The sequence below is a fragment of the Heptranchias perlo genome, chromosome 6 (assembly GCF_035084215.1).
Source record: "Heptranchias perlo isolate sHepPer1 chromosome 6, sHepPer1.hap1, whole genome shotgun sequence".
Classification (NCBI taxonomy): Eukaryota; Metazoa; Chordata; class Chondrichthyes; order Hexanchiformes; family Hexanchidae; genus Heptranchias; species Heptranchias perlo.
In genome coordinates, this window is record NC_090330.1 from 105,216,658 (window position 1) to 105,232,242 (window position 15,585).

The 15,585-nt window shown below is 43.8% G+C and overlaps 1 protein-coding gene across 1 annotated transcript in view; it reads left to right on the top strand.

The window, feature by feature from the left end:
- The window catches only part of LOC137323115 (protocadherin-9), a 549,237-nt gene extending 534,170 nt beyond the window's left edge, over window positions 1-15,067 (top strand). The window contains exon 3 of the mRNA XM_067986554.1: window positions 13,030-15,067. Coding sequence (XP_067842655.1) covers window positions 13,030-13,406 — 377 coding nt within the window. The 3' untranslated portion in view covers window positions 13,407-15,067. The remainder of the gene's footprint in view (window positions 1-13,029) is intronic.
- Window positions 15,068-15,585: the final 518 nt, after the last annotated feature.

Genomic DNA, 15,585 nt, shown 5'->3' on the forward strand with positions numbered 1-15,585 from the left:
ATTCCACAGCCTCAGTTAATTTTTAATCGGGATTTCTAATAAACTGCCTTCCAGCCAACTTGGATCATATTGCTTCTTTAAAGGAGTGACATTTTCTGAGCTGTCCGTTCAATAAATTAATTCTCACAGTGTAACGGTAATGAGCACCTCGTTGCAGTTGTTGCTGTTCTCAGAGGTAAAACGCTAGGAGCAGCACCACTGCGGACAAAAGCCCCAGGACTGAAGCCAGCAATCATTAGTCGAGAATCTTGGGGAATGACGCAGTGCATTCTCGCACATTTATTTAGTCGGAAAATTTATCTGATTCCAGGAACTTGAGAATTTTTTTTGAAAAAGTAACAATAAGTAGATTCTTGAAGCTGCAGGATTTTTCCTGACTTCTGTTGAAACAAGCTCAGTACGGCCAGACAATCTGTAAGGGTCAGCATGAGACCACTTATTGCTGACTCTTACAGGCAGCTGGCTACAAAGGGCCAGTTGTCCCTTAGAGATCGAGCTGCCAGCGCTTGATAAGTAACCATTTGACACGGCCTGTTAGATGCATTCTCCAGCCGTTAGAGAAAGGTTGTGTTTGTTCAATTGTGGGTGTTGTACGTGTGACTCATTGTGAGAGGGGCCTTAAGGGTTGCCAACCCTGGTTTGACGTATCCTGGAGGCTTTGTCGTGTGATAGTTGATCATGGCATTCGATCACGTGATGTTCTCTTGACTTTGTAAAAGCCGCAGGTTCAGCAGCAGTTCCATTCCAAGCTCTTTCCACAGTTACTTTTCTTAAAAAGGACCCCTTCATTGTGTATATTTCATATTTCTTGTGCCAATGTGCATTACCAGAAATAAACATTAAAATCCATCTGTTGGACATAGTAATGAAGTAAAAAGAGTTAAAGTCCCCACACATTTAGTTCCATGTTTTGCTTATAAACACTTATTTTCACAACACATCATGTGTAGATTGTATCCACAACGGGCGCCAGCATTGAGTCTGCTTCACCCTGATTGTCAGCTGCTTCGCCAACTGAAGCAGCGAGTAGTGATAGGTTTATAACCTGATAGCAATTTTGAATAAGAAAGTTTAGATGATACATCCTAGATTTCGATATCTGACCTGCACTCCGTCTATGCATAATATACATTAGTAACGATGTTCACCAGGAAGTAAGAAACAAAATATCTGGGGGGACTTGCAAACTTTGCATTATTGGGGAGGACTATTTGAAAGTGCATTCTGATATATTCCTTTAAAACCAGCTGCTCCATCGTAACATAACTAGCCCCGTTTCTAACTTCCACATACATTGAGACACAAACACTGAAGCTTTTAGCTTGATTTCCCTTCTTTTGGACCAAGTTGTCAGGTGGATTATCTCCTCAGCCGTATCTTCAAGACCTGCCGGGATGATTTTTTTTGCCAATTGCTGGGAGCTATTGGATGCCGTGCAGCTCAGACCGGGATAGCAGGCAGAGGCAAAGAGAAGGAGGGAACTGCCATCCCAGGGCTGCAGCTGCCGCGGAGTTCTTGGTTCCAGAACCCCGGGCAGGGGTTTGATTGGGGCGATAGTGTCTGGGGAGGCCTCCGTTAGAGCGGCCTGAGTTCTTACTCTCGCCTCCGGCTGAGGGCTTCCTCCAGCTCCTCGACCTGTTTTTTTTTAGCGGCAGCTCCCTTGAAGCCCCGGCCAAGGCCTGGTGGCGGGGGGAGGGGGCACTCGGCCCTTGCGCTGCTGCTGAGTCGAATAGTTTAAAGGGCCGGCAGACGTTCTGGAAGGCGGAGCAGCAAGGCCGAGCGTAGTGGGCCAGGGGCCAGGCAACGCGGATTGGCTGCAAGCTACTACAGCCAGTGGCACTGTGTACACGTGAACCGCGCACTCAAGGGTCGTTTTTCCTGGGTCGCCAGCAGCAGCTCCCGGGAGACCAATCGCCCAGCCCGGGAGACTCCCGGGCAAAGTGGGAGGGCTGGCAGCCCTCGTCGGGGAGTGCGGGCTAATGACATTCTTTAGTTCCAGTTCCATTTGTCTCGGGCCTAAGCATGGGGGTTCATTTCCAGAGGGATAGAATTGAAAAACAGGGAAGTTATGTTAAACTTGTATAGAACCTTGGTTAGACCGCACTTAAGAGTATTGTGAACAGATCTGGTCTCCATTTTATAAAGAGGATATAAAGGCACTGGGATTTGCTAGGATGATACCAGAACTGAGAGGTTATACCTATCAGGAAAGATTGAACAGGCTGAGGCTCTTTTCTCTGGAGGGGTGACCTAATAGAGGTCTTTAAGATAATGGACCCGATATTACCAGGGCGGCGGGTTCGCGGCGGGGGGGCGATTGGGCGCGTGGGTAACGCGCCCGGTGAAATCAGTCTGCCCCGCGCACAATCGCAGGCTGATTGGATCCACTGACCTGGTCTTCCGGGTTCCCCGCTGCTGAGCTGCGCGTCGGGCGGGCTGCACATGCGCAGTAAGGTCTGTCAGCTGGAGGAGCTCTATTTAAAGGGGCAGTCCTCCACTGACTGATGCTGCAAGAAATAGGAAAAATTACAGCATGGAGCAGCCCAGGGGGAAGGCTGCTCCCAGGTTTAATGATGCCTCACTCCAGGTATCATTGGATGGGGTGAGGAGGAGGGGGAGGACAGAGATCTTCCCCCCGGCGGGCGGGAGGAAGCGGCCTGCCTCTGCCACCAAGAAGGCTTGGCTCAAGGTGGCAGAGGAGGTCACCTGCACCACCAACATATCGCCCACCTGCATACAGTGCAGGAGGCGCTGCAATGACCTAAGTAGGTCAGCCAAAGTGAGTACACTTACTCATTCCCCTACACTCCATCTGCCACATCACCGACCCCACCCCACATCTCCTTCTGCATTGCCAACACTACTCTATCACATCACTCCTCACACCCACTCAAACCTCATCCTCATCTTACCTGCACTTACTCACCTCACCAGTACTCATCCCACCACTACCACTCAACCTAATCCTCATACAATCTCATGGCTCTATCTCATACTCACCCTCTCATGCATTTCTTTCACAGTCAGCCTCACTCAACCTGCCACTACCTGTGCTGCAGCCACAGGGCATGCATCACATATGTGCAGCAGGCTGCGTAAGGCAAACATGTCATGAGCATGAAAGGGATGCACAAGGGTGTTTGAGGGTTTGTCATGGTTTTTACTTATATTTAATTTCTGAACAACTCACATTACATATTATATTGTCACCACTACTGCCATGTCTTTGCGAATCTTGTCTGGTTTGTGCAATAATGCCCTTTCCTGAGGATCACAATGAAGACCCACAACTGATGCCACCCATTGTGTCACTGCAGAGTGGGTGTAGGTGTATTTGCAGGGCTCTTTTGTGCAGACGACTGAGAGACGTCGGCGATGTCCCCGGTGGCACCCTGGAAGGATGTAGAGGAGAAGTTGTTGAGGGCAGTGGTGACTTTGACAGCGACAGGTAAGAAGATGGTGCTCGGGCCAGCCAGGAGCAGCTCGGCATGAAGGAGGCTGCAGATGCCCACGACTACATGTCGAGTGACTTTGAGCCTCCGTGTACACTGCTGCTCAGAGAAGTCCAGGAAGCTGAGCCTCGGTCTGTGGACCCTGTGGCGAGGGTAGTGCCCTCTGCGACGCATCTCTCTCTGCGGTTGCCCTCCCTCCTGCTGTGCAGGTGGATGTGTCACGGCACTCTGTTGTGGAGCTCCACGTGTCAGAGGTGGACGGCGGGCCGGCGAGGCTGGTGATGCTGTTCGCCCTCCGAGGAGGTCATGACTGCAGCTACGGCAGCCCCCATCCGGAAGATGTACATCTGAGGGGGTCCGCAAGGTAGGTACATGTGTCTGGACACCGGGGTAAGTGTGCGAGTTGGTGAATTTTGTTGTTAGGAGGAGGGTGGTGGAGGCCAAACTTTGTCCAAAGTGACAGAGTGGCCTCCTGCAATGAGTGAGGGTCTCCCCCACCACACCTGTCAAATGGACCTTTGCAGCTGCCACAGGCTGATGGCTGCAACACGTCCATTTGAACTGGGAGTGTTTCCCCCAGTACAGGAAACAGTCCCAGTTGTTTGTAAAATCCCACCCCTCCTAAAATATCACGTTAATCAGGTCTGTAAACGACCTGAAATACCAAAATAAATACCCTAAGTGGCACCCCGCCGGCTTTAATTGCTGGCGGGAGTCCCACATGCGGGGGCTGCGCACGCATGTCAGTGGAGGTGGGCGGGTTGGAGCCGGGCTCCCGACCCGCCCCGGGAATCCCCGATTTTCATAGCCCCCCCGCCACGAACGCACCCGATCACGGGTGCTAAAATCGAGCCCAATGTAAGGGTTTGATGGGGTAGTTATAGAGAAGATGTTTCCACTTGCAGGGAAGACCAGAACTGAGGGGCTGTGAATATGAGATAGTCACTAATAAATCTAAATTCAGGAAAAACTTCTTTACCCAGAGAGTTGTTAGAATGTGGAACTTGCTACCACAAGGAGTAGATGAGGTGACAAGCATAGATGCATTTAAGGAGAAGTTAGATTAACATGAGGGAGAAAGGAATAGAAGGACATGCTGATAGTTCGATGAAGTCGGGAAGGAGGAGGCTCGTGTGGAGCATAAACACCGGTATTGTCCTGTTGGGCCGAATGGCCTGTTTCTTTGCTCTACATTGGACTGGAGTGTCCATGAATTACAGATGTATCTCCTGGACACTGTTGCTAGCAAATTTTGGGGTCGCAACCGCAAAATCTTTGGACTTTACATTCCCAGTGGGAAGGCTGTATTTTTACACGCCAACATAAAACCTGGAAATAAAGCAGGGTTAAGGTCGCGACCCAAAAACCAACTATTTTCAACTCCCACCTGTCTCCAACCCACCCGTTCTTGGGGTTTAAAATCACCCTCTGTCTCTCAGCATGTAGTAATAAACTTTACAAAACTAACTAAGAGTGTGTTGTCGTACATGGAAGGCACTAGTGAGTATACTTCCCTCTCGCTGCTAATGTGGGCAGAATTGTTTTTCATAATACAAAATAGGGAAACCCAGCTCTTGGCACACATGAGTGATTGAAATATATTTGTAGACTATTATCAAATAAGAGTTGTTAATAACCAACTAAAAGTGGTACATTTTCCTCAGTTTACCTGTCACTGTGTTGTGATATCCTGTCTGCTGCCACACAGTCACACTAGAGCTGCTGCCAGCAGAATAGTTGGTTCTACACTAACATTAAAAAAAACTAGTTCAGCAAACCAATCCGTGTCAGCCGTGGCTCAGTTTGAGTCAGCAGGCTGTCGGATCAAGTCTCATTCCAGAGACTTGAGCACAAGATCTAGGCTGACACTCCCAGTGTAGCACTGTGGGAGCACTGCACTGTTGGAGATGCCGTCTCTCGGATGAAATGTCAAACCAAGGCCCTGTCTGGCCTCTCAGGTGGACGTAAAAGATTGCACGGCACTATTTTGAAGGAGAGCAGGGTCCTGGCCAATATTTATCCGTCAACCAACACCTAAAAATAAATTTCTGGTCATTCCCACATTGCTGTTTATGGGGAGCTTGCTGTGCTCAAAATGGCTGCCGTTTTTCCTACATTACCACAGTGAATACACTTCAAAAGTACTTCATTGGCTGTGAAGTATCTTGGGACATCTGAGGTCCTGAAAGGTGCTATATCAATGCAAGTCCTTTTTTCTATTTCTTCTTTCTAAGGAAACTTCACCCTAGCCGCAGTTATGTTGTTGTAAAGGCAAGGAATGTGAGTGTACCGGCAGCATGTGATCTCATACCTAACAACCAAATACCGAGGCCCCTCCGCTGTACAACTGGCTCATTATAATCTGAAAATGCTGTCAGTGTTTGCTTGATCACATTCTTGCACTTCATGCCAATGTTGCCCAAGCTGCAGCGTGGTTTTTGTGATCTCAGCAAAAATGAAGCTTTTTCCTTTCATCCTGTTACACTCACTGAATATTAAAGACATTGGCCACTGATATTATTTATTGGGCCTGTTGTTTTGATTATGAAGGCTTTTTGCATGTGGTATTTCTGCCTGATGAGACAACAATGACGGGGACTCTATATTATATTTTACTGAGGTACAATTAGTGTGACATCCCGAATTTAGTCTGCACAACTAATTAGTGCATAATATATGAGGTACCCTTAAGTATCAGAAAAGCATGTGACTTATTTGCTTCCTGTACTAAATGAACTCGAACTTGCTACCACATGGAATGCTTGAGGCAAATAGCATAGATGCTTTTAACAACAATAACAACTACTGCTATTATAGTTTGCATTTATATAGTGCCTTTAATGCAGTAAAACATCCCAAGGCGCTTCACTGGAGCAATTATCAAACAAAATTTGACACCAAGCCACATAAGGAGATATTAGGACAGGTGACAAAAAGGTTGGTCGAAGAGGTAGGTTTTAAGGAGCATCTTAAAGGAGGAGAGAGAGGTAGAGAGCTTTAGGGAGGGAATTCCAGAGCTTAGGACCTAGGCAGCTGAAGGCACGGCCGCCAATGGTGGAACGATTAAAATCGGGGATGCGCAAGAGGCCAGAATTAGAGGTGCGTAGAGTCTCGGAGAGTTGTAGGGCTGGGGGGAGGTTATAGAGATAGGGAGGGGCGAGGCCATGAAGGGATTTGAAAACAAGGTTGAGAATTTTAAAATTAAGGGGAAGCAAGTTGTTGAGGGAGAAAGGAATAGAAGGATATGCTGATAGCATGAGATGGAGTAGGGAGGGAGGAGGCTCGTGTGGAGCATAAACACCGGCATAGACCAGTTGAGCCGAATGGCCTGTTTTTGTGCTGTAAAATTCTATGTAATACTATGTAGAACGTTGTTGAGACCTGGAATGCGTAGAGTAATAAACATTAAAAAGTTTGAAGAGTTTATAATCATTTTCTGAGTTGATTTCCAGTTCTGGAAGCTGAGCTAACTTTGATAGGCCTACCTGAATCAAAAGGTGAAGAATACTAATAGTGCAACTATTGTTTTCATGTATAATGAAATAAGAAGCTTGCAGATCAGCATGTTCTGACGTCTAACAAGGTTTAAAAATGTAAACAAAGACTTAGGCTACCAAGTGAGAAGCTCAAAGAGTTCGAAGATTTATTAGGTATTGATGTACCAAGTTTGCAAAGCAGACAGTCATCTTGCCAGCAGTCACCTTCTAATTGCTGCACAGAATAGATCAATAAAGTGGCCATTTAGCTAGGGGCTGTAAAACAAAGTGAGATAAAGGAACACTGGTACCTTCCAATACTCAGAGCATGGCCAGATATTGTGTGGAGCAGCTTACTGCTCTTTCCCCTCATTTTATCTTCTGAGGTAAACAGGTTTTCAATCCGCAAGGAACAAAAGTCGCTTGAAAATAAATCACAACTTTAAAAAGCTATCTCCATGAGTGATAAGAAGTGCTCTGCCATTTTAAGCAGTTTCACAGTATGGGAAATATATCCGAGTTAGCTGGTATTGGACAAAGATGAAATGTGTTGATGTCACACACTCTGCACCATTTTCTGTAGATTTAAGCGCAGGAATTCCACAAAGTAGACACATTATTACCTCCTTAGTGGATGAATCTAGACTTCTTGGAAGTGTCAGAAATGGCCTTCAGGTTTGTAGTTGGCATTCACATTCTACTATAATGGAATATGTGACCTCACCCAAATGTCAAGAACCGTGTAAGGTTCTTGATGCATATCTATCTCCTTTTCTATTGTGTAATGTGTAATGTACCCTCACCCAAACAGCTATTTAATTCAAAGCATGCCAATCTTTATATGACACAACAATTGAAAAGATTATAGGAGAAAACATAAGTTACATCTGGGAACCGGAAAATAAGTTTTGAAAAAGACTTGAATTAGTATTAAGATATAGAATGATCTTGCATTTATATTTTGCCTTTTATATCCTCAGGACATACCAAAGCACTTCACAGCCAATTAAACACTTTTGAAGTGTAATCACTGTTTTGTGAGCACAAAATTGGCGGAGATCTGATTTAATGTCATTCTGCCCCTTGTTCCTACTGGTTACACCCACTTTAGGCCAGATGATCGGGAGTAACCGATCGTAAATCTTAGCCTCTTACATCGAAAAGATGCCTGTTCCACGCACCAGTGGAGACCATGCCTTCACTCTATCTTTCTTTTTGAACATGAATGCTACACTGGCCAACCATCACTTCCAGGTTAGGTGGAAATATCACGAGTGCGATTGCAATCTTCCTGCCATCCTATTTTGACAGTATTAACAAGTCCCATCAATTCTCTCACTAGAGAATGAGAGAAGGTAAGAGAGCATAATGGAGTCAGGGTGCTCGCATGCATATATAGTGGCAGTGAAAACATTATATTAAATTATGGGGCCCAAAGCTGTAATAGATGTGAGAACAGATTGTCCTCCATAGCAGTCTCTTGGTTTACCTTGCATGAAAGCATGTGAAAATATTCATCAATCTCACTGCCAGCCTGGCTGTAAAAGGAGAAAGGGAAACACAAAAAAGAAGAAAAAGCACAGTGGAAAGAGGATGAGAGTGAAGAATAATAATACAATAATGTCACTTGGTCACTCCGTGTGGCCCAAGTGACAGAGGCAGCCGCCTAGTCTTAACCACATTTATGTTTAAGACAGAAGTCCACATGTCAGGTTCAAACCCCACGCCTAGGATTTGTCCAATGTTGACAGCTTTAGGCTTAGAGAATTTTGGTCAAGTCTAAATTGTGCACCCCACACTGAAAAATGGGAATTGTGTAAGCAGCATGGTATTTCAAAAAGGTGGAAGCTCAGCGAGAGTAGCCATGTTGTGTGGCGCCTTAGAGTGTGTGTGCAAAGTGCCATTAGGATGCACATTTTAACCCATCATCAATTGCCATGGTTTTCACGAGGGTACAGTGTCAAATTCTTATACTCTCATCACACCTAAATACTGCAAAATTCATTTGTATTTTTAAAAAGTAGAATCAGAAAGTATTGCTCTGCTCTCCTCCACCTCTCATCTATCCACTCCCTCCCCAGTAGATTAAAGTTTCTTGTAAGTGAATGATTCCTGATCCATGATGTGCTCAGGTGGCTTTGAGGAAAACTCTCCGGAGCACAGCTGGCTTCTTCATCCAGCAAACCTTGATCCCCTTGACTTCTTCCTCTTGAGTTAAACCTGAAGGAGCATGTGTAGACACTGACTATCACGCTACCCTGGAGCGGCTTTAGTCGCGCGTCAAGCGTGAAATCAGGAGGCTCCCTTCAGAGATGGATTTCAAGAGCAGTGGACAATTTCACTGCCTGTGCAGCAGCTGGAGTCATTCAGCAATGTGCAAGGTTTAAACAGTGCTCTCTAAACAGCTGGTGAAGCAGTGCCATCTAAACTGTTGAACACACCCAGTGAACGCATCAGTGTCAATTGGGTCTATAAGCCTAGAAATTACTGCTGTCAATATCAGCGAATGCATAATGTGTCCCTATGACATTCCTCTGTCTCCTATTTTAACTCAGGCATTGGTTAACATGTTTATTGGAAATGGGAATACTTGAAAAGGAAAAAATTTGCGGGGCTATGGGGAAAGAGCAGGGGAGTGGGACTAATTGGATAGCTCTTTCAAAGAGCAGCACAGATATGATGGGTGTCCTTCTGTGCTGTACGATTCTACGATTTTAAATGCATCCATTAAAATAGCAGAAGAATGTTGCTTAAATGCATTAAGCATTCATCTGCTATATCACCACTGACAATTTCTACACTTGCAATAAAAAGCCTAAATCTCCCATTTTTTCCCCCCAAAGAATAACTTTCATTTTGAGATCAAAAGCACAAATAAGGAACTGCTCAAATAATATGTTTGATGATAAACAGAATTGATCAGCCTTCCTGACAATTAAGCAAAGCATACTTATTGGAGCTGACATATAACTTGGATTATTGTTCCGCAAGCTCCATCGGTCATCCAGGGACACCGATCACAATTCACACACCTGCCAAACACAGGCCAGGATTTTACATATTGGCATAATCCCAGCACATTTTGGTCAAGGCAGGAGTATCTTGCTAGAGCACCAATGATTGGATGATGTATTCCTCTCATTTGAATGCCATTAAAATTGCCCCCGTCCCCCCGCCCCAATATTTGAGTAGACGTATCGCACATCCCCTGTCACTTCCGGTGGAAAATCCCAGAGCGGTGGAGAACAAGGTGAGCCAGTGAACTGTCTCCCAGAGACTTTCCTGTCGAACTCTGCTGGGGTTAAGCTGGGGAGCTGGGTAACCTTGGCAGTGTGTTTTTTTGTTAAATATTCTGATTCATTTAACATTTTAAAAATCACACATAAGGTTGTTTTCGTACACAAGAATGCTCTTTAGAAGACTCTTGATGAATCATGTTCTCCGGTACAACATGCATTGGACTAGATTTTTCTCCTGTAGTTTTTTTTTTATTCATTCATGGGATGTGGACATCGCTGGCAAGGCCATCATTTATTGCCCATCCCTTGAGAAGGTGGTGGTGAGCCGCCTTCTTGAACCGCTGCAGTCCATGTGGTGAAGGTTCTCCCACTGTGCTGTTAGGAAGGGAGTTCCAGGATTTTGACCCAGCGACGATGAAGGAACGGCCGATATATTTCCAAGTCAGATGGTTTGTGACTTGAAAGGGAACGTGCAGGTGATGGTGTTCCCATACTCCTGCTGCTCTTGTCCTTAAAGGTGGTAGAGGTCGTGGGTTTGGGAGGTGTTGTCGAAGAAGCCTTGGTGAGTTGCTGCAGTGCATCCTGTGGATGGTACACACTGCAGCCACGGTGCACCAGTGTTGTCGGGAGTGAATGTTTAAGTTGGTGGTTGGGGAGCCAATCAAGTGGGCTGCTTTGTCCTGGATGGTGTCGAGCTTCTTGAATGTTGTTGGAGCTGCACTCATCCAGGCAAGTGGAGAGTATTCCATCACACTCCTGACTTGTGCCTTGTAGATGGCGGAAATTAAGATTGCATATGCATCTCTCATTCCACCTGCAGAAAATACGCTGCCATTGATTTCTGTATTTTAAACAGAGCGAGACATTGATTACCACTGAGGCCAATCTCCAATACACATGAAATTCCTTTTGGTTGTGGCACTGATCCCTTTTCTGCCCTCTCAGGTGAATTTAAAAGATCCCTCGGCACTCTTTTGAAGAAGAGCAGGGAAATTCTCCTTGGTGTCTTGGAAAACATTTATCCCTCAACCAACATCACTAAAACAGATTATCTGGTCGTTATCTCATTACTGTTTGTGGGAGCTTGCTGTGAGCAAATGGGCTGCCACCTTTCTTACATTACAGCAGTGACTACTGGGGAGAACTCCCCTGCTCTTCTTCAAATGAGAAGATCTTTTACATCCACCACGGCACCTGAGACAGTGCAGCACTCCCTGCATTGGAGTGTCAACCTAGATTATATGCTCAAGTCTCTGGAGTGGGACTTGAACCCACAACCTTCTGGCTCGGTGTGATAGTGTACAACTGAGAACGAGTTATTGGCCCCAGCGGAGAAATGGATCTCTTTGTTTACAGACGACCCATTTTCCAGGCAGATTTCATTATGTGGATTGCAAGGTAGGGGGAATTGGATCACTCTCTACCTGAACTTGTCTCTTCCATCTGTGTAAAGCTCGAAAACTGAGGAAATCCCTGGCTCTGCCACCCCGCCCACAGATTTAGCAACACATTTAACTCTACCCAAGGGCCTCACAGTATTCAATTCTCACCACTGCCCCTACAGAGTGAGGATAAATTTTGCAGACTGGTGGCAATGCAAGTGTTGTATTCTCAGCAGGACATATATAACTTCCAAAATCGCAAGTAGGAAATCTTGCTTGCTGTGTACAGCTCTCTCTGCATTAAAGAATCCACGTAAAGCACTCCCATTATATCGAATGCCCCTTGATACATTTTCTTTTAAAGGAAAGCACTATAGAGGTTTACACAGGATGATTATGCTCAGAATATTTCTGAGTTCGCAATAATAAATGCTGAGGTACTTTATCTGTTTACCTCAATAGGATTGGATCAAGCATTAAGTGATTCATTCTTATAAGTACATTTCCTTTAAAAGAAAATGCATTCTATTGTGGTAATGTTGGTTCAGGACTTCGATCGTTAAAATAAAATTTGGTGTGCATACTCTGCCTTACAGATACTCTCTTGTTTTCTCATTACCCTTTCAGAACTTGTACCCAGCAACACAAAGTAAAAATGGACGGACCAAACACATTGCATCTCTATTTTTGTTACTTTTCTGACAGAATTAGCAGGGAGGTTCAATTCCTGACAGTAAACTTAGGGGAGACTATTCTACATTTGTCATTCAAAAAAATGACACACAATATTATCTGTTACTAAATAAGGGCTGTGTGTGAAGTGCCTGAGCTCGGAAAGTAGTGCATCAAGAAATCATCTGTCGGCTCTGCTAATGCAAAGCAAAACTATATTTAAACCCAGCACACTTTTTTTTTAAATTAAGCTGATATTTGTTTTGTCTTCGTTAATATGTAATCAATGGTCAATTAATCAATCACAACAGGTCAGTACCATGTTTAGAGTTCAAGTTGCAATATCCTTTCCAGTATTCATTGAATATATTTAACAAAAAAATAAAATGCAATTATGTGACAATATTCCTCCTAATTTTTCAATAGATTTTTGTAATTAGTAAGGTGAAGGGTGACAGACCTGAAGAATGGAACTTTTTGAACCCTTTATCTGCATCAAGCATCAAACACAGTTGAGATAAAACCACCATACTGTCACACTGCAGTACTAACAATCGGCAGTATGGCATTTACATCATAGATACCAATTGTGCATGAGGCCACTCTGAATGATTAGATTGAGACTGTTCACATTTATTTAAATTAAAGCCTTTATAGCCAGCAGAGAGAGGAGGCTTTCATCCCGTCAGTCTGAGCTGGGATCAAACGCAGACTTAAGTACCTTTTCAGATCTAATTGGAAATGGAACAGTTGTGCTTTATGCAATAGCACTGATGCACTCTTTTTTTTTTTGTATCCCTTTCTTCAGGTGATGTTCCACTGGGTCCCAGAGGATTAGCTGAAGCGACAGAGAAGTGCACTCAAGAGTGCTTGGTTCTTGGTCACTCGGATAACTGCTGGATGCCTCCTGGTCTCGGTTCCTATCAACAGCTCAAGTCCCCCCTCTCTACCTTTGGACCTCAGAAAGAATGGATTAAGAAAGATAAGCTAGTGAACGGACATGCACTGTCAAGGGCCTGGAAAGAAGATGGCAACAGAAACCAGTTCAATGACAGAAAGTTCAGTAGTGGCAATGATGGACATTATACCAGTGGGAGTCAAATGACGGACATTCCTTTGGCTAGTTTGAAGTCATACAAACATACACCAGCATCCTTGGAGACGCCTAAAGAGCATCAGCTATGAAGAGTGCTTTCCCCTCACCCCACATTAACTCATGCAAGCCTAGTTACAGGCTATAGTGGTAGAATATGCTAATCCTGTGTGTCAGAATTCTGTGTTACGGGTAGGCCTCTAGACCAGTGTTGCAGCAAGTACTTGAAGTTGTTTGTGTTTTAGAACCGCAGGGTTTGATAATTCTGTAGCCCTTTCGCCGTCAGTTCACATGCAAAAAAAAAAGCGAAATACTGTGATTGAATAACGGACTAGCACGAGTTTGTCACTCCACCTGAACTGCATCTCAAAGCAAAAAGAAAATTGGTGGAACTGTCTCAAGTTGGTGTCCTTACAGCCACCCAGAAAACAATTTGCGTAGCTTGGAGATATGACAGCCGAAGCAGAAAGTGTGGGGGAAAAAATGCTTCTTTTACTTGATACCAATTGCTGCTGATCTACTTAAAAGTCAAAACAGAGTAATGTTGACCACAGTAGACCACAAAATGGACAATACTGCTGGATCTCTTGTGCCAGTAAAAATGATCCTAGTGGACACTTAGACCATCATTCAAAGTGTTTGTAAATAGGACAAATCATCAGTAAGAACTACTTTTATGTAACTATATCCTTCACTTACAGTAGCAATGTTCCACACTTGCTTCCCCCCCCCATCCCGCCCGTCTTTGTTTGTATCCTTTTTGGGTTTTTTTTTGCTTCTTGTTGCTGAATTCCCAGTGAAAGTGGTTATCAGTGTTTGTAATCTGTCCAATACCACTGTTTTCATATCCACAGAATATTTAATGTGTCGTGCCTTCATAATGTACTAAAGTATACTACCGATAGTCGTAGGGGCTGGGCAAAACTCTACTGCTGGTTGTTTGTACATTTGTTCTCTGGCTGGCGGGTACCAGCATCGTGTTTATTTGTTCAAGCAGTATGAGGAAGTTTTCAACGCAGCTTTTAACAGCACGTTTAAGCAAATGAGAATCAATGCTTCTTTTTAAAATTCAACACTTTGGGCATGGAAGCCAATTTAACAATTTGGTAGATAGCATGTTACGCAGAATTGGCTGATTTTTTTTTTGTTTTCAAACACATTCCAATATAGTTACACTGAGGGAAAGAAAAAAACACACAAAAAAAATTTGAAAAAAACTAAATAAAACAAAAAAAAAACAGCAGTCATTTAAAAGCTGCTGTTGTCCCTTTTTGGGATTCCTTTCCAAATGTTCAAAGCTACATGCAAAATAATGGATGGCTGAGCATGCATAATGAGAGCTGGGGTTAGTTTTGGGCTGAAAGGTCCAAGAGCAATGAGGGACTGCTTAGTAACACAACTCAGCAATCCATTCCTATCTGTTATTTATTTTGATACGTATGGCGTACCATTTGACAACTTTTGCACGGAAAAGGTTGAGATTGTCATTGAGTGTAATGTGTACAAATGGACCGATGTCTTGGATAAAACACAATGATTGTGTACCTGTTGCTAAGGTTATTATAACGTAACTCATTTTAGCAACAGAAACTACAAAACATGAAACAAAAGATTGCAAATACGGGAGTATTTGGTACGCTGTATATATTACAATTGAATAACATTCCCCCAATGTAAACAGTTTCTTGCTAGTTTAACCCTATAATTGCTGATTTTCCAGAGAGATTTTATTTCTGTGTACTACTGTCCCACAGACATCTTTATTATAACTGTATTCAGTAAAGGAGTCATTGAGAAATATTTTTAACTTAGGATACTTGTCAGGTAAAATACATTTTTTTCTTAGAATATGTGCTAATAAAATATCAACAGAATATATGTAACTTGTAACTTAACGATAGGGTTCAACTCTAAAGGTGTTTCCGATACTGAACTTTGAAATAAAGGTAGCATGTTAATATGAAGTTGACAATGGATTCATGTGAAATACAGTCTGTAAAAGGGTTTGCTGCAGTTTTAACTGTTATATGTTGAAAACATTTTGAACCCACATTCTGTGTGTTTGGGCGCAAATGCATAAAAAATGAAAGAATTTGCATTTATAAAATGCATTTCACGACCTCAGGATGTCCCAAAGCACTTTACAGCTAATGAAGTACTTTTGAAGTGCAGTCACTGTTGTGACGTAGGAAACCCGGCAGCCAATTAGCGCACAGCAAGATCCCACAAACAGCAACGCGAGAATAAGCAGATCATCTGTTTTTTTAGTGA